Source organism: Neophocaena asiaeorientalis, unplaced genomic scaffold (genome assembly GCF_003031525.2).
Source record: "Neophocaena asiaeorientalis asiaeorientalis breed wild unplaced genomic scaffold, Neophocaena_asiaeorientalis_V1.1 scaffold82, whole genome shotgun sequence".
NCBI classification, from domain to species: Eukaryota; Metazoa; Chordata; class Mammalia; order Artiodactyla; family Phocoenidae; genus Neophocaena; species Neophocaena asiaeorientalis.
The window spans coordinates 11,900,115-11,919,803 of record NW_020173068.1 but is presented as its reverse complement, the minus strand read 5'-3'; the positions used below and the strand labels follow the sequence as shown (position 1 = coordinate 11,919,803).

General features: G+C 40.9%; 1 protein-coding gene across 1 annotated transcript in view; it reads right to left on the bottom strand.

Annotated features, from left to right (window-relative positions):
* The window catches only part of TOP1 (DNA topoisomerase I), an 84,779-nt gene that overhangs the window by 3,702 nt on the left and 61,388 nt on the right, over nucleotides 1-19,689 (bottom strand). The window contains exons 12-18 of the mRNA XM_024742888.1: nucleotides 17,729-17,916; nucleotides 17,323-17,467; nucleotides 6,437-6,580; nucleotides 5,310-5,495; nucleotides 4,159-4,227; nucleotides 3,501-3,615; nucleotides 2,085-2,212 (exon numbers count right to left, since the gene is read on the bottom strand). Coding sequence (XP_024598656.1) covers nucleotides 2,085-2,212; nucleotides 3,501-3,615; nucleotides 4,159-4,227; nucleotides 5,310-5,495; nucleotides 6,437-6,580; nucleotides 17,323-17,467; nucleotides 17,729-17,916 — 975 coding nt within the window. The remainder of the gene's footprint in view (nucleotides 1-2,084; nucleotides 2,213-3,500; nucleotides 3,616-4,158; nucleotides 4,228-5,309; nucleotides 5,496-6,436; nucleotides 6,581-17,322; nucleotides 17,468-17,728; nucleotides 17,917-19,689) is intronic.

Below are 19,689 nucleotides of genomic sequence, written 5' to 3'. Positions count from 1 at the left end.
GTCCCCTGCATCGGCAGGCGGACTCTCAACCACTGCGCCACCAGGGAAGCCCTAAGTTCTTCTTACTTAAGCAACACTGTGGAGTTAGAGCCCCAAAGCAGTGAGCTCACAGTGCTGGGAGCAGGAGTGCCCCTGACCTGTTACTACCTTGCTAACCTGTAAGGTCAAGGGAACCTCTGCAGAGTAAATACATGCCTGACTCATACACACTGAGCTGTTGCTCTCAGCCTGGAATTGTCTGTTAGATTTACACGCACAGCCTAAGACTGGAAACAGAGGTCACCATTGTGAGAGAATCATTAAATCTGTTTACTATGAATGGATTACTTCCAACATCTATGTTGTCCAAAGTCAAGCTGAAGGAACTGACACAAAAGCATCACAGACAACACTAGCCAGATTCTTAGGCCAGAAATGCAACAAACCACAATCTTTTAACCATTTCTGTGAATGCTAAATTGGCAGGCTATGTCGAATTCTCTCAAAGCATCAAAGACTCCATTGATTCACTTGGCAAACAGGGGGCATGTGTTTGCTTTGTGGGCACACAGGAGATGGTTCCTGTGCTTAGAGGGCTCGTCTGGCAGGCAGCCTGGGTGCCCAAACAGTGGTTCCAGAGTGAGACCAACAAAAGGCCTCCTCATGCTCCAGGGAGGGGTCTCCTGAATTAGGTAAATACCACCTGAAGAGTCATGCTTTTACTTCTGGCTTGAAATGATAGCATGAGGAGAGTAAACGGCACCAGATGACTGCCATTAACAGAGCTGCTAGGATGGGCGGTCTGTACAGGTTCTTTGCCTGCCAGTCACATGATCCAAGGATTTGAGTTGTCTGTGGACACACATTTATTTACTGTGGATGTGTGCATCCCTTCAGGAAAGCCAGATGGCATCTGTAGCATGAACTGCAGGTTATGTGTGTCTTCTGACCCATATGTACTACAGCTGGGTATCTATCTGGAAGAAATTTCAACAGAAGGAAAACACCCTGGGCCTCAGAATATGTATGCAGCCTCACTCTACAGCATTAGTTTTTAAACTCCAGTTGTCCAAGTACGGTATGCTGTGAACGCAGATGGAAAAGAATCAATCTGTAGTTTAATTAACCTCTAGTTGAAACTCATCGTTTCTTCTTCAGTTATGAGTGTGGGCAATTGACACAGTAATATCAGTAGTATCTATGACTTTATCACCCATAGCTAGTTCATATACTTTCATACTGCTGCAGAAATCAAAGTATCATTTATATTCATGACTACCTTGACATTTATAGTAATTGTCAGACCCACCTAAGATCTAACTTAATAAATTAATAAGGAAGGATATCTATTACTGTATCAGACTTTTTGGTAAACATATTTCAAGATAATTGGTTTACTTTGTAACCCATGTGTCTGCTTTGTAGTGAAATATCTACAAATTCTCATTGTGGATTAATACATTAGAATGGATTAGTTATGTAGCCATTGGTAACACAGAAATGCACATCATCAAATGTTAAGTGCCTTGCCGCTTAAAAGCTCAGTACCAGGCAGAGCTGGAGGAAGGAGAGAGGCACCTGGAAGAGGAACAGCGTCTAGTTGTTTGCACATCACCCTCTCCCTCTAGGGCAGCAGCTCTGGCACACAGCCTGTATTCAACAGATGTTTGATGATGAGCTATATAAAAATATGATTCATGTGGAATGTGCAGAAATAAAAATAGTTGTGCTAGGATTAGGGGGAAATTAAATATTGTTTCATCATCTTCAATTTAAAACAATATAATTTGGAAATAGTTGTATTTCTGGGCTGTGGAAAGGAATTGTGAAGACTATCTTTATATCCATTATCCTCATGTATAAGGACAATAATTAGCAGTGTTTCAAAGAGGGTACATCAAATTTACCTTCTCAACACAGAATAAAGACTTGCTGAACACTGAGTACCTGATATTCAGTATCTTGATCAGCAATAGTTACTACCAAATTTCCATTTATTTAGCACGAACCTTTCTGATATCCCAACCCAGAAGGGTGGAGTATAAATGCCCACAGCAGACATGCTTCTCTTCATTTTGCTACCCCACCATCCACATCCAAAATACCTTAGATTGCAAGTTCATCATGGACTTCTCAAAAGTTTTTGGTGGTGCCCTCTGATGGTTACAAAGAATTGCAACGGCTCGGTTGGCACGGTTATAAGATAGTATCTTTGCTGGGATGTTCTCATCGGCTGTAAAGAAAGAAACATAGTAATAAGAGTCCATCTGTATAAGAAGAGAGAACACACAATGTCCCTTCCCCAGCGCTTTATCCTCACGTAAAGGTTTTACTGGTCCTCATCTCACTCAGATGATCAATTCAGGTTCCCCCAAGGCACGAGGTCAAAATCTGAGAGTTAAGAGAATCATCTGCTTGCCTCAGTGCCCACCTCCCCCATCTAACCACCCAAAATAGCCTGAAGAAAATATGGGAATTGGGACAGAAAGAGCCTGTAGAGGAGGGTAAAATGAAGGGACCAGAAATTTTACATTTTAAAACCACAAGGCACTATATCTTTCAGAAAGAAAAATACAAAGTGTCATCTCAGAAATGTTTTTACTTGTGTCATATAGCATTCTTTGCCCCACCCTAAAATACTGACCCTCAACATACCCATCTTTGGCTTTTTGAATACCATTTTCTAATACCATTTGACATATTTCTAGAGGACAGTGGAAATTCAGCAGTGACTAGGCTCCAGAGGAAAAAAAGCTTGTGGATCTTGGTGATACTTTCTGCAGCTAGTTTTTAGGAGGACACTACCTACTCTTTTTTTTCTTTTATACTTATTTAGTTATCTATCTATTTGGCTGTGTCGGGTCTTAAGTTGCGGCACGCAGGATCTTCATTGTGACATGCAGGATCTTTTGTGGCGGCACGTGGGCTTAGTAGTTGCAGCATGCGGGCTCTCTAGTTGTGGCGTGTGGGCTCTAGAGCACGTGAGCTTAGTTGCCCTGCAGTATGTGGGATCTTAGTTCCCCAACCAGGGATCGAACCCACATCCCCTGCATTGGAAGGTGGATTCTTAACCACTGGACCACCAGCGAAGTCCCGAATACTACCTACTCTTAAGAGGGAAAAAAAGAAACCTCAGGGAAAGGATTTGCTCCTATGCTGTTTTAGTAACCATGACAGCCTTACTCTCTCCAATTTAACAGAACATCATAGCACTTTATCTTCATTCTATGAGCTTTTAAATAACATAGATATAAAACACAAAATGCAGGCATTTTCAGAGCAGACAGAAAGCCCCTGTCAGCATTTCATAAAACTATTCTAGAAGCTAGAGTAGGAATAGGGGAAACAGCACTGATCTGCTTATACATCTAAGCTTAGCCCTCTATTAGAGGTATGGAGGGAAAAAGTGTCCAGTCACAATGTCAAGGAGGATAAGTAGAACAGATCTAGGACTTAGCTGAGTAAGGATAGTGGTCACCATCGCTAAGGCCATGGGCCCTATCTGGTCAGGCAGTACTTACGAGCTGTGAGTTCCTTTAGCTGCTGCTGTAGCGTGATGGAGGCGTTGTATGTACGGAACACCTTCGCTGTCAAGCCCTCCATGAGATCCTGAAGATGTTTATTTAGAATACCAGTCTGGAGGAGACAAAGCAACGGAGAGGATGTTGGGATTTAGGTAAAAGCCATACATACCACCCTGGCCCTTCTGGCAAGCTCCAGGAAATTTATGCCAGTGCAGTTACACCTTGCCAAGTTTACTGTCCTGCCAGTGGGAAGTTAGGAAATGGGAGAAGAATTCCAGAATACAGAGTTGCATGTACCTCCCAAAGAAGCACACTTCAATCTTAAGCAGGCCAATAAAGCAACTGTATCCTTCCCTATTAAGATCTTCCCCAATAAGACTTCAGGGACAGGTCTTGGGTCTCTAGCACAGGTGGCTAAGCATCCAGCCAAGGGAAGGCTCTGCAGGAGCCAGAGGATAACAGGCAGGGTTCGTCCACCCCATCCCAGGGCTTCGGCCATGGATTTTGCTGTGTGCCTGAGGAAGGGAGAGTATACAGGGTGCCCCAGGACAGGCCGAGGGGAGAGCCCCAGTCACTCCCAGGCAGACCTCTCCTTTAGGTCCTTGGGAGGCTCTGGCTGGACCCCTCTTCAACCCAGTGCAGTTTACCCACTCACATTGAGTCTATCAAAAAGATCATCCTCAGGCTGTTTGTTCTCCATAAATAGTTGTAAGTTCTTAAAAACCTAAAAGAAATAAGCAGAGCCTAATATTATTTTTGAAACCTCTACTTTGGAAATAACTGCAACTTAAAACTTGCAAACAAACAAACCAACCCCACAGAGCACAAAGAAACACCCATATCCTTAACCCAGATCCACCTACCATTAATATTTTACCTCGTTTCCTATTTGTGCAGCGCACACGTACATTCATTTCCTTTCCACATTTATGTGTGTATATACACAATATTCGTTCAGAACCATTTCTGGGTACTTACATAATTATGGCCCTTTACCCTTGAATACTTCAGTGTGTTTCCTAAGAATAGAGATATTCCCTTATATACACACAGTACTTCTCAGCTTTATAAATTTATACTGACACATTTTCATCCAATCTATTGTCCATATTCCAATTTTGTCAGCTGACCCAATGATGTTCTTTACCTCCCCAGTATGGAATCCAACCTAAACTCAAATATTACATTTAACTGTCAGATCTCTTTAGCTTTGTTTAATCTGAAACATTTCCACAGCCAGCAAAACCTAATTACTGATGAAACATCAGACTGCTGAAGGGCTGGACTACTGGGGCACTGCACTCTGTAAGGTCTCCAGTTCAAGCCCAGTACTTCTGGCGGACCGTGGTGCTGCAGCACCCTCTTCAGCTATGGGCTCAGAGATCCGGGGACTCAAGGGCTACCTTTCTGCTGAATGAGGAGTTGGGGGAAAGTTGAGCAATGCTACGAAAATGACAAATTTGCAACATGACCAGGGAATACTGAAGTGTGGTTAGATCATTAAACAGTGTGATGGGATAAACCTCCTGTGCAGTTCGTTGTGAGGGCCAACTCTCTATAGCATTCTCTGTTGAATGCTGCCACAGGAGATGGCCCCTCCTTCCAGTAAAGTAGCATGGGGTGAGGGGTGAGGGGCAGGGACTAAAAGGAGGTACACAGGACACCAAACAATACCTCTCCACTCTCTTTCAAGCCATTTCTTCTAGTGTTCGGCAAAGCACAGAGCACAGAAAAAGCACTCAACAAATGCTTGTTGAATGAATGAATGAAAAAACAGGCCAGGGAGCTCAGGCCACATTAACTTACTCGTTTCTCAACGGGGACTTTGTTATAGTATCTGATTGAGTCCTTTCCCAGGAAGTCAAACTCTACCACGTATTCCTGACCATCCAACTCTGGGTGCAGATTGATGTGCTCCACACGAAGTGAGCAGCAACCCACAGTGTCCGCTGTTTCTCCTTCCTCCTTCTCATTGCCTGCTCGCAGAGCAAGCTGCCCAGGGATGAGAGAAGGGAAAAAAAAAAAAAAAAAAGATAAGCATGAATGAAGAAACGTCAACATCACAGGCTCTGTAGGAAACCAAAACCAGAAGCCTCCCAATTCTCTTCAGGGACAGAGCATCAGTTTGCAAGGCCTGGGAATTCCGGATCTGCATTGTTGCTTCTTCCCTTATAAAATGAAGTGTGGATCGTCAAGGGATATTAAACTTTCTCAGAAATCTAAGCTTCTGTTTACTCTTGTCCTTTCAAATGGGGATAGAGGAAAGAACATATTTTAAACTCTCAGCAATCAGACTCAAAAAGCTAGTCTCGTAATTTTGCTGAATTTTTAAGACAATAAGAACTTGTGTTAAAATATACTCAGTGCAAAACCGGGGAAAACAAGAAATCTTTTTCTTCCAAAAGAGTGCTGAGAAACTGATCTTCAAAGCACTGACTTCTAAACTGTAGTTGTGATACATTGGCAGATTATTTAACCAATTTTAAGGATTATAACCATCCTTTTTAAAAACAAGAAAGAGTAAAAGACATCAGAATTCACTGCTCATAGAAAGGCTAAGCATTATTTTGTGCAACATTTGTTTCAATCACACACAAACATATTTATGTGTTGGGTTGTGATATAAAATAAAATTTGGGGGGGTGGTGCATTGTCAGAAAGAGTTTGAAAGTGTCAGTATTGCTGGCACATTCAGATTCATGAAGATCCTCCTATTAGGCAGACTGTATCTAGACAGCATCAGACACTGAACACCCCACTATCCACTTCTACCTTCCTTACTGGACCAGAGATCAGGTGAGCAGAACCACAGATGTCTGGGCTATCACTGCCTCTCCAGCAGTACTTATAGCACAGGGCCTGGAGGAGTAAATGCTTCCCACATCTTCGTTAAGATGAACATGGTAGACGACGTAACGGGAAGATGCTCTCACCTTGTCGATGAAGTACAGAGCTACAGCTCTTTGCCGGACTTTCATCTCTTTGGACTTCCAGTCTTCCCGGTATTGGTTCCGGATCTTGTCCACACACTTCTTTAGCCGCCGAGCAGTCTCATATTTCTGCCAGTCTTTCTCACCCTGCAAAAGACCCAGCGCCAAAGGTGGATTGCTTAGGGACGGTGGAGTAAAAACAGACACTGAATATCCAAGTTCAGAGCTCTGAACCAAAGAGAAGGAACTTGAGCTTCAGTTAAGCAAGGCATATACCTGATGAGAACTCACGCTGTCCCATTTCCCTGACAAGCAGAACTGGCTCTTGTCTGATTGCTAAGAAATCCTCTGGCTTTCATTTTGTGAAATGTTTATGTTCTTAAGAAAAGCCCACATGACATGTCCCCAAAATTAACTTCTGTCAACACAACGGGTATAAACATCCCTATTCCCACATCAGCATCACAGCTTTGCTGCTGAATCTGTGACCCAACAACAGTTTTCTGCTAGGACTGAATTTCATTAAATTCAAGACAATCATTCACAATTTGATGGAACTGTCAAGGAAGCAGAACCAAAGATAACAACATGTAATTACTAAGGAACACAGTGACTTCCAGGAACAGCTATAATTCACCATTTTCTAACTTCTGCATTTAAAAGTATTCTTAATGAGATTGAGGGAAACAGTGTTACTGGGAAGACATTTTTTTAACAGAGCTTTTAGTGGCAGGTTTAAAAATTGATTCTAAAGCCAATGAAAGGTTTTAAAAAGGGTGTGAAAAGACAATCTAATCAACAGTGATGGAAAAAGATTTCTGTTACCTTGTTGAATGAAAAAAGGTTCACAAGCAAGGACTGATAATGTCAAGTGAGAAAGGAAAGGAAGGAAAATAAAATCCAAGAAATTCAAAAGGGCCAGGGAATATCACAAGGCCTGAAACAGACTATATGACATGAACACGGCAAGAATTTGAGAACTCAAGAATCTCGGCTCTTAGTTTCCCCAGCCAACAACCAAAGAGAGTTGCAGTGATTTCTACCTATGACATAGACATGTGGTCATTGAGGCATAAGAACTGCGGTCAAGGTACCTGGCCTTCTGAGTACGCAGGTGTGTGGGGCACATGGAGCAAGAAATGTCTTCTGGGGCTTCCCTGGTGGCACAGTGGTTAAGAACCCACCTGTCAATGCAGGGGACACGGGTTCGAGCCCTGGTCCAGGAAGATCCCACATGCCGCGGAGCAACTAAGCCAGTGTGCCACAACTACTGAGCCTGCACGCCTAGAGCCCGTGCTCCGCAACAAGAGAAGCCACTGCGATGAGAAGCCCGTGCACCACAACGAAGAGTAGCCCCTACTTGCCGCAACTAGAGAAAGCCCATGCACAGCAAAGAAGACTCAAGGAAGAGAGAGAGAGGGAGAGAAAGAAAGGGAGAAAGGGAAGGGAAGAAGAAAGAAAGAAATGTCTTCTGCTTCTAGCTCCTAACATTCAGAAATGAAAGCTACGCTAATGAGTCATCAGCACTCTCCCACAATTGTGTGTGGACTAGTTGTATATGCTTGTTTGGCTACAAAACAAGAGGCTCAGTAACTACCTGTTGTTGTGGGTGGGTGGTTTAGTAGTTGAGTGATACAGGAGAAATATCCAAGTTCTATATACTGTCAATGGGAAGCTGAAAACTTCTCTCTGGTTTTTCTAAGTACATTCTGACAGTTAAGAGGGCAAATAGGACTTCCCTGGTGGCACAGTAGTTAGGAATCTGCCTGCCGATGCAGGGGACACGGGTTTGATCTCTGGTCTGGGAATATCCCACATGCTGCGGAGCAACTAAGTCCGTGTGCCATAACTACTGAAGCCTGCATGCCCTACCTAGAGCCCGCGGCTCCACAAGAAGAGAAGCCACTGAAATGAGAAGCCCGTGCACCGCAACGAAGAGTAGCCCCTGCTCACCGCAACTAGAGAAAAGCCCGTGGGCAGCAACAAAGAGCCAACACAGCCAAAAAAAAAAGCAATCACACATCTTAAAAAAGGAAAAAAAAGAGGGCAAATAAGAAAAAGGTGCGGTAGAAACTTTCCTCATGTAAGTAATAAATCTCAAGTCAGTAATAAATCTCCCTGACAATCATTCTTATATACACACACACAAAAGATGGGACACGAAAGGTTCATCTTCAACAGTACAGTCTCCAGCTCAGAACTGGGCTCTCTCCCATCATTCTGATACACACAGGCCTACCAAAACCTGAGTCTGAGTCTTCGAAGTCCAGTAGGGTTACACTTGCTCATTCCTTAGTCATACCAGTGAAACAAAGTTTAGAAAACCTAACAAGTAAGTCATTCACGGGATAACCACAAGACCAGATTTTCTTCACAGGTTGGCTAGGCTCCTGGCACAAGGATCCAGGATTCTCTCAAATAAGGACACAGAGATGGGGGTGGTGGGAAGAGCCACCTTGTCTAGGTCTAAAAGGAGAGGGCTGGCCTCTAAGAAGTATGCATATCCCTGTGCCCTTCAGTTTCCCTAAACAGAATCCAGAGAGTGAACAGCAGTCTGAACCCCACACATACATAATTTAAACAAAAGACAATAAACTGGCCCTACGTGTTTATACTATGTTTAAAAATAAAATCCAACCAGCTTTCCATACACGCCCATTCTTAAATATGTTTGTCTTATTATTCATTTGTAGAGTTCTTTATAGATTCAAATTCTTTTCAGATAAAAGTATTTTTCCTTCCAATACTTCCTATTCAACCTTTCACTCTGAGTAAATCTTCTAAAAAGATTTTACGTTATGCAGATTTAAGTATACAGTTAGATCAGTTTTGACCATCCGTAACCCATGTAACCTATACCCCATCAAGTTAGAGAATATTTCTGTCATTCCAGAAAGTTCCCTTATGACCCTTCCCAGTTGATCACCAACCAAGCAACCATTGATCTTTTAACCTGATTTCTATTATCATAGATTAGCTTTGACTAATCTAGAATATTATTTAAGTGGAATCATAAAGTTTAGATTCTCATGTCTGGCTGCTCAATGTGTTTTAAAGATTCATCCATGTTGTTGTATTTATCAGCAGTTCACTCCTTTTACCTTGTTGGTATATTCCATGACTATCTCTAATGTGTTTGACTATACTACACTGTGTTTATTCTGATGATGGACCCCTGGGATGTTTCCAGTTTTGGACTAACATAAATATAGCATTATGAACATTGTTGTATAGGTCTTTTTGTGGACATATGTTTTCATTTTATTTGCAGCAAAATTACCTAGAACTGGAATTAGTATCTTATTGTGGTTTAAATCTGCATTCCACTGATAACTGGTGATGCTGAGTACTCTTTCATGTGCTTTTTTACTGGCCAATCCTCTACCTTCTAAAGCATCTATCTGTCTTTTGCTCTTTTTTTATGGGGATGTTTTGTCTTTTCATTATTGAGGGATAGGAATTCTTTGTATATTTGAGATACAAGTCTTTTGTCAGATATACATGTTGCAAATGTTTTCTCCCAGTCTGTTACTTGTATATTTATTATCTTAGCAGTGTCCTGTGTTGAACATAAGTTTTTATTTTTAATAAAGTCCACTGTATCAACTGCTTATTGTGTTTATTTTGTGTCCTAAGAAATCTAAGGTAATGAAGATGTTCTACCATGATTATCATCTAGAAGCTTTAATGTTCTAGCTCTTACACTTAAAAATTTAGAACTGTATACTAAGAAGTCAGGTTCAGAATATAACTTTAAAAAAAATAAGCACGTCTTATTTTCTCCTTCTAATAAAACTCACCAAAATCAGAGCTTCCCAAAACTATCAAGTTTTACAAAGACATTTTCCTTCAATCCAGCCCTGTAATCCCAGATGGTTACATTTAAAAGGTTGTAGACACATACATCTTTGAAACCCCTAGGTCCTAAAGAGAGAAAAAATAGAAGTGGGTATTTGGCACTGAGAATATCTTAGTATGATTGAATGCAATGTGATAGCAACAGTGATACTGAAGGTTGCTGTACTTCATTTAAAAGAAAAATGATAAATTTTGTTCATAAAGCTAAGACTGGTTTGAAGATTCTTACTTTTACTAAGGCCTACTTCCCCAGGTTACAAGACCAGATAATGCTTGGCAGGGGTCGGACTTAGCAGTTGAGAACTTACTATAAGCAGTCCTTTTGCAACCTCTCGATCCATGGTTTATCTGGGATCAGAGAGTTTTGTTGAAAACACAGGTTCCAGAAAGCTGACCGTCATTTCCCTGCTATTTCAGATTATACGGGCACCAGGTACAGAGTGGAAAAGGAAGGGAATGGAAACACTTGCAAGAAGATAACGGGAATCCTGTATAACGGGAATCCTGGGTGGAAAAGCGGAACAAACCAAGATGAGTATATAAAGATGTGAATGAGCTCAGGACAATCTTTTCAGTAGCTGGAGCATGTGTTACTGTGGCTCTCAGAAGTCCTGATCCTTTCAATGACCTAGGAGACCAGAAGTAGTGTAATGCTGGCTATGACCACAAGCAGACCAATCCAAGTTTCTAGAAAGGGGGCAAGGACAGGGTACATCAAAGGGACACATTTCAGCTGTGCTCTTTTTTACCCTTGACTAACCAAATTTTTTAAATTGTCAAAAATCTGTAAGTCATATCATGCTTGAGTTAAATTTTTTGAAGGAGCAGAGATGGAGTAGAAAGGTGTAACAGTATTACATGCAAGAAGTGAATGAGCAAGATATAGATACAAGAGCAAGCAAAGAATCTCAGGAGAAATCCCTGGAGGCTGAGCAGAAAGGTGTACAGCAAAGCCCCATGATGGTGGCAGCCTCCCATAAACTGGACCTAAAGTCCTCCATGAAGTAAAACCACCAGTTACCACCCTTCACCCTCTATGACAAAAACTTACTCTTCACAGACCTTTGGGTCAGATCAGGTCAATGAATTCATGCTTTAATCATCACTGTACTCCAAACATGTAGCAATGAAAGTGCTCCATGCAAGAAGGGGCAACCTGAAGCCAGGGGCTGTGTTAGCATGGGCTGAGCTGGGTTAGAAGACTCGCTCCAAGACAGGAGGAATGAGCAGAGAAGTGGAGAGCAAAGAGGAGGAAAAGGGAATGATACACAGACAAAAACTACTTCCCGTTCAAAAGGGTTTACAAACAAATTCCAAAATATGTGAGGAAAATGGGTTAGAAGAACTGCCAACAAAATAATTAGTACATGAATTCACTTCAGGTAACATTTTAAAGAACAAAGACTTTCAAGAGAAAAAAATATATATAACATCTACTAAAAAGGACAAAAGAATGATAAAATAAGCACATGTCTTAAATGAAATGAAATGAAATCAGGTAAATATGAAATAAAAATAATTAGAAATCCTGAAAACAAAAATAATAATTGAAACAAATTGTAGGTGGGATAAACTTTAGATTGGATATAATCAAAAAGAGAATTAGTGAACAGAAGTAAGTCTCTAGAACTCCCCTGAAAATGAAGACCAGACCTAAAGAGACAAATAAATGAGAGGAATGGCCTAGAAGCTATGGAAGAAATAATGGCCGAGAGTTTTCTAGAATAAAAATGCTTTTGTCCTCAAATTGAAAGTCTAGTCTGAGTATCTTTAAAAATATATGTATATTTAGATACACCATAGATCGCCAATAATAAAGATGCATTCTTTACTGGAGAAAAGACAGATCATAAGAAGGAAAATAAAGAAACTTTCAGATAAAAGAAAAATTTGCCACGTATGGAAACTCACTAAATAAATGATAAAGGATGTATTTCAACAAGTAAACCCAGAGAGAAGGTACTGAGTACAGAAATTAATCAAGTATTTGACTGTGACAGTAGCTGACTAGTGAGAAGTTAAGGTTTCATGGATGATTGTTTTTTTAAAAATATAAAAATAGTGTCACTATACAGAAACTCCAAAAAGACACAGACACTTTTAGAATAAGAGTTCAGCAATGTTGCCAGATAGAAGATCAATATTAAAAAAATCAACAGCATTACCACTCCAGTAATAACAAACAAAAATGTAACAACGAAAAATACTTATTCAATAGCACAAAAAACTATAAGGTCTCTAAGAAAAGTTTAAAAAAATGTGTAATACCTCTATGGAGAAAATTACAAAACAATATTGAAGGGTATATTCAAAGATATGAATTAATGGAGAGGTACAACATGTTCCTGGATTGGAAGATTCAATAAAATAATCTCAATATTTTCTCCCTATTAATCTATAATTTCAATGCAATCTTATAAGAAAAGTCTCAATCGTCTTCATTAGAACTCGACAAATTTATCTCAGAATTAATGTGGAACAGCAGAGAGCCAAAACAATTTTGAAGAATGAGACGAAGGAAACTTGTCCGACTCAATAGTAAGACTTATAAAGCTACAGTAGTTCAGACAGTATGCTACTGATGAAGAAACAGACAAATGAAACAGGACAGAGAGCCCAGAAACAATATGACATATGTGTACAAATGTGATATATGACAGAGGAGTAACACAACTAAATTGTTCTGGGACAACTGGTTATGCATTTGGGAAAAATACATTAGATCTCAACCTCACACCATACACAAAAATACATTCTAGTTGATCAAAGATCCAAATATAAAAAGCAAAATCTTAGAAACATATGGAAAAAAGAGAAACTTGTGCTCAATGTTGGGAGGACGGTGGTGATGTAAACTCGTTCAAGTACTTTAGAGAACAATTTGGAAATATCTAATAAAGAATTTTTAAGGGACATTTTCGTCTGTATACACAAGGAAAATGTGTTTATGCCAGCACTATTTATATTAGCTAATGACTGTAAACCCGAAGTGTCTCTTGACAAGAGAACAGATAATTTTTTTTTCTTGCGGTACCCTGGCCTCTCACTGTTGTGGCCTCTCCCTTTGCGGAGCACAGGCTCCAGACGCGCAGGCTCTGGACGCGCAGGCTCCACGGCCATGGCTCACGGGCCCAGCCACTCCGCGGCATGTGGGATCTTCCGGGACCGGGGCAAGAACCCATGTCCCCTGCATCGGCAGGCGGTCTCCCAACCACTGCGCCACCAGGGAAGCCCCAGATAATTTTTTATATAATAGAATACCATGTAGCAAATAAAATGGATAAATTAGAAATGTATATCAAGATAATAAAATCTCAACACCAAAGCTGGGTGAAATAAGTTGCAGAACGATCTCAATAACATATCTAATTTAAAATCAAACCTTGTAAAACAATATTACATATTGTTCATGCACACATAATACACTGTAAAAATACAAAAATACACACAAGAATGAAAACATTAAATTCAATATAGTATTCTCTAGGGAAAGAGATGAATGGTACCTAGTGGGCTTCAAGCTATGGTTTTCAGAATACTTTTATGAAATGAAGCAACTGAAATAGGACATGGTGTTAAGGTTTGACACAGCCAGATGGTAGGTATGTAAGTGTTCATTGTATCTATTCTTGTATATTTGAAATATTTCATTGAAAATAAAATCCCTGTTACTTGTATCTTTCTATTTTTTATCTAAAAAGAGAATGCTTCTCCTGCTGGCAGTGCAGTTAAAAAAGCATTTAACATGCTGTCAAAACCTCAACCTCTGAAGATCTGTTCTGCTGAGTGGGACATAACCGAGGAGGACTGACAGAAAGCTTAAGAAATCACATTTATTTTCCCCTCAACAGTACCACTTGCCAAAGCTTTAACCATTTTTCATGACTCAGGATCCCAACCCAGTTGCTAGAGTGAGCCACTCTGTCCTGGGTATAAGGTTCTAGGCAGGGCCTACATCTAGGTGACTTTCTAGGTTTACTACCATAACCATCACTCAGAAACCTGCACAAATCCTTACAGTGCACAGGAGTTATCTGGATATTGTCTGAATAAAAATTGGCTGGCTCTCTGCCCTTGAGGAGCTCCACCAGCTTGTCTAACGAGTCTCTCAACCCTCAGAGACTCTCCTACTATCGACTCTAATCCTGCCTGTAAGAGCACACATGTATTTGGCATCTGTTCCCCTCTCTCGACCCCCACTGCCATCATCTTGTCTCGGTCATTGCCATTTCTTGCCTGGAGTACTGCAACAGCCTCCTACTGGTCTCCCTACTTCCTGTCTGTGTCCAATCCAGTCTCCACAGAGCAGCAGTCAGAATGATCAGTTATATCATATCAGGTTACTAAAACACAAATTGCGTTATTCCCCTCTTTAAAACCCAGTGGCTTCCTACTGGATTTGGATAATAGACAAAACTTTAGGGACTTCCCTGGCGATCCACTGGTTAAGACTTTGCCTTTCAATGCAGGGGGTTGCAGGTTCTATCCCTGGTCGGGGAGTTAAGATCCCACATGCCTCGTGGCCAAAAAACCAAAACATAAAACCAGAAGCAAGGGCTTCCCTGGTGGCGCAGTGGTTAAGAATCCGCCTGCCAATGCAGGGGACAGGGGTTCAATCCCTGGTCCCGGAAGATCCCACATTCCACAGAGCAGCTAAGCCCATGTGCCACAACTACTGAGCCTGTGCTCTAGAGCCCGCGAGCCACAACTACTGAAGCCTGCGTGCCACAACTACTGAAGCCCGCGCACCTAGGGCCCATGCTCCGCAACAAGAGAAGCCACCGCAATGAGAAGCCTGCACACCGCAACGAAGAGTAGCCCCCACTCCCCGCAACGAGAGAAAGCCAGCGTGACGCAACGAAGACCCAACGCAGCCAAAAATAAATAATTAATTAAAAAACAGAAACAAAAAACAGAAGCAATACTGTAACAAAATTCAATACGGACTTTAAAAATGGTCCACATTAAAAAAAAAAAAAAACGAAATTTTTTTTAAGGAAGAGTCTGAAGATCTGGCCTGCATTCTTCTCTCCAAGTCTCCTCTCATCATGCCTCTTTCTTGCTCATTATACTCCAATTACGGTGTTCGCCTTTCAGTCCTCAAGAACACGCAGCTCCTTCTTACCTCAGGGATTTCAAAAGGCTATTTGCTTTGGAATGCCCATTCCCCTATCCTTTCCATGGATAAATCCTATTCATTCTGTAAGTCTCATCTTAAATGTTACTTTCTCAGAAAGGCCTTTCCTAAACCCCAGAAGCCAGATCAGGTGCCCTGGCATACTCTCAAATAGGTACCCTGTATCCTTTGCAGCATGTACAACAGTTTGTATTTATTGATTTGATTATGTGTAATGCCTGTAAATCTTGCTCAAGTCGGGTTATGCTCAAGACACTCCTCTGTTCCAAGCCGTGGTTCATCAATTGCAGAACATGGTCTAGTCGCTTTAGCATGGCATTTAAGGCTGGCAACAGTTTGGCCTCTCAGAGATTAAATTTATCTGTAAAACGATGGCATTAGTTCATATCTGGTGTGGTTATTAACAGAATCAAATGTCAACTTATGTGAAAATACTTTTAACAGTAATCCAAAATCTTTTATTTTGATAAATTTTTTTTATGTGGTAGAACACACATAATATAAAATTTACCATTAGTGACAGCTGGCACATTCACAATGCTGTGCAACCATCACTTGACAATTCTCTGTTACTCCTTTTCATACTCCTCGTCTCTGTCCATAATGACACATTTCTCTGTTTTAAATGCCTCTCTTTTAAGACCTAACTGTAACAAAATTTCCTTCATAAAGTTGTTTCTAATCTCTAACTGCTGGGAATAACTACTCCATTTATCTGAAGCATTCAGCATTTACCTTTCCAATACAATTGACTTCTTATCCGATTTGCCCAGCAGCCTGTAAATTCCTTGAGGGCTAAAACCATTGTTAATCCACCTTGGTAGCCCTACAGCTTGGTGGTATTTCAGAAGAGGAATACAACATGTTTCTTTAAATGACCTGACTTTTACTTGCCACGGGGGTTCTCTTTCTGATTTTATACTTACTCTAAACTAAAAACAGTGACATTTTCCAATTACACTGAAGAAAATATATACATGGGTATTTTTCATTAGGACACAGGACTATAAGCTAGAAAATGTGCATTTAGTCTTGAAAAGACACACAGCCTTTTGAGCTGTGGCTTTCAAATCTTAACAAGTGTTTAATAAACTATAAACCAAGATTAAGAGGGTCTTTAGCCTCAGTCCCCTGCATGTAAACAGTCAGTCTATACAGAACTAATTCCTTGACTGTTTTTCTGTGGGGCCCATCTCTCTTTTAAGTTGCCGTTCACATTTCCATAGTATGTCTGAGGGACTTGCCCAAGCAGGGTATGCCTAGCAGGCTAACAAGAACTGACTGCCCTTCCAAGACAGTTTCCTCCTGTCAGTAGCAGTATCAATAAGCAGCAGCACATGGGTACTCAACAGTTTATGATAATCTTTCACATACATTATCCCACTTGGTCCTGGTGGAATCTACCCAGATGAAACCTTAGGAAGACAGAGTATGTAAGACTCTAGGTTTTACAACCTCTTTCTGGATTCAGAGTAATTACATCCCCTTCTTCAGAGCCAAGGAAGGTGAGGAAGAGAACTAGCTGTAGAAGCCAATACACATTTACCACGTTCTTCATTGCACTCTGACCTCTGGACAGTAAACAATGTGAAGGCAAGGACTGTGTCCACCTTGTTTACCAACACAATTCCTAGCACCGTGCATACACTGTGCCAGGCTCATACTGGGATTTCGGTTAATATTTGTGAATTAATAAATAAGAATACAATGTGATGTAAAAAATGGATACATCTTAGGGACATCACCAGATAATGCTAATTATGAAATTACCTTCTATTTGTGGGGATGTTTTTCAATTTGTCAAGTGATTCTAGAGGCTGAGAACATTAGATTTCAACAAAAAGACAGAGATTATCAGCCCCACTAACTGGTGCAGCTCTTAGCTACCCCTTACCTTGATTCGTGAGCTAGGGTTCAGCATGATGTATTTAATAGAACCTTGGATGTTCTCTGTCCAGGAGACTAGCCAAGTAACCTTGTTATCATGTCGGACCTCTTTCCACTTATGACCTGGAGGAGGAGAAGGAACCTTGGCATCTCTGTGGAAATAAAGCGAGAGCAGTGAGGTGAGAAGTAATGAGCAATTTCACCTTTCATAACGTGAAGTGGACAAATCTGCTGAGCATATATTTCCAGGTTTCCTCCTCACCAGTCAATACGTGATAAACACTTAGAGATCTATACATAGAAATACCATGCTGCTCCCAAACAGTCCTCTGTAATGTAGGAAAAACTCCCAACTACCAAGAACAAAGGAAGCCCTCCACTTCATTTCCGGCCAAAGGATGAACTGTGCTCACTTGCTACAGTTGATGATTATATCCTCAGGCATGATCCTTCTCTTCAGCATGCCCATCTTGGGGTGGTTGCCACGGCCACGGAAAAGCCCAGGAGGTTCTATCTTGAAGTTGGCAATCCTCTCTCTGTGGTTATCCATAACACAGAAGCCATATTCTTTCAGTAATTTTTCATTCTCCTCTTTGATTTTCTGGAAGATGGTAAGGAAGTACTCAAAAGGGATTCAAATTACTGTGCTCAACTCATACATTCTTAGCTCTTGTGGGAGGACAGGTCAAGGTAGAGAAAAGTCTAAAAATCACTAAGAAACAAATTCAGATAAAGGAAAACCTAAGAGGTTTTTTTTTGGCCGCACGGGCCCCCTATAGTGGAAGTGCAGAGTCCTAACCACTGGACTGCCAGGGAATTCCCAGAAGACCAAAGAGATTTTTCAAGCTTAAATACAATAAAATTCCCATGTGAACAGTATTTCACGTGGGTTTTCAAGTGCAAAGAAACCTGTTACGGATTCTTTCCTAGTACATGGGTACATATATTTTATACTGTGATCCTTGCTCCAAAGATGGAATGATTTGGAGCCTCCTTACCCTCTGCTGACTCTTCCTTCATATTATACTCAGCAATTCAATTTAAGTAAGTCCTGCTGCCTTGTATGTAGACAAAAATCCACAACTTGCTGGCAACAGGTGTCCTTGACAAGGCTCTGACATGGTGTTACTTAAAAAACCTCCCTAGGGATGTCTCTGGCAGTCCAGTGGTTAAGACTTGTGCTCCCAATGCAAGGGGCCCAGGTTCAATACCTGGGTCAGGGAACCAGATCCTGCATGCCGCAACTAAAAGATCCTGCATGCCGCAATGAAGATCCTGCACGTGGCAACAAAGATCCCGCGTGCCATAACTAAGACTCGGCTCAGCCAAATAAATAAATAAAACAAATACATAAATATTAAAAAAAAAAAAAACCCAAAACGAACCCTCCCTAAAGTGGTTTTTAATTTGAAAAACACCCCTGAAGTGAAAAATAAACCAAATTTTACTAATTGGGAAGACTGGAGAAAAGACTAAGCTGAGACTAAAAAGCCTGGTGCAGGGACCATTCTTATGATCCCTATAGTAACTTCTAATTTTTTAAACTGAAGGTCAAATAGGCACCCTCAAACAATGAGTTACATAAAGACAATGGCCTAAATTATATAAACATGCAAGTTTAATATACTAAAACTACCAGGCCTTGAAGTGCAAAGAATTCCTTAAAATCCTTAACTCTTAGCCCTCTGATTCTAGATAGAAAATGTTTTAGGCTTGAGGGCCATACAGTCTCTGCTGTAATTACTCAACTCTGCCACTGTTGCATGAAAGCAACCATAGATAATAGGTAAACAAGCAGATGTGGCATGTTCCAATAAAACTTTTCTACAATAACAAGCAGCCTATCTATAGCTTGCCTACCAGTATTCTAGAAGAAAGTGACATCCCAGCTGGATACTAGAAAGATCCTTTAGGAATGAGGTTGGCCATGGCTAGAAGACGAAGATGGATGAGCATGCCTAGATTCCAGAGTAAAATATGTCAAAGGAGTGTGTGTGTGTGTGTGTGTGTGTGTGTGTGTGTGTGTACACATAGCCAATATGATTTTATCTGTCTTAAATCCCTAACATCCAGGAGCCACTGTGAGTCAGATCTGCCCATCCTTAAATACTGTATTATTGGAGCTACTGGCTGGTTTTTAGATCAACAGAACACCAGGGTTCTCATATTGAGCCATTAAACATAGTGCTTATTCACAATTTTCAGTCTACATAAAACCCTTAAGAAATTCTAGACTTCACTAGGCTGAGAATCCTACATCTTTAGTATAGAGCCATGTGAAATCATTAAAGTCAAAACTGTTTTGTAAGAAACAAGAAGAGGGACTTCCCTGGTGGCTCAGTGGTTAGGAGTCCGCCTGCCAATGCAGGGGACA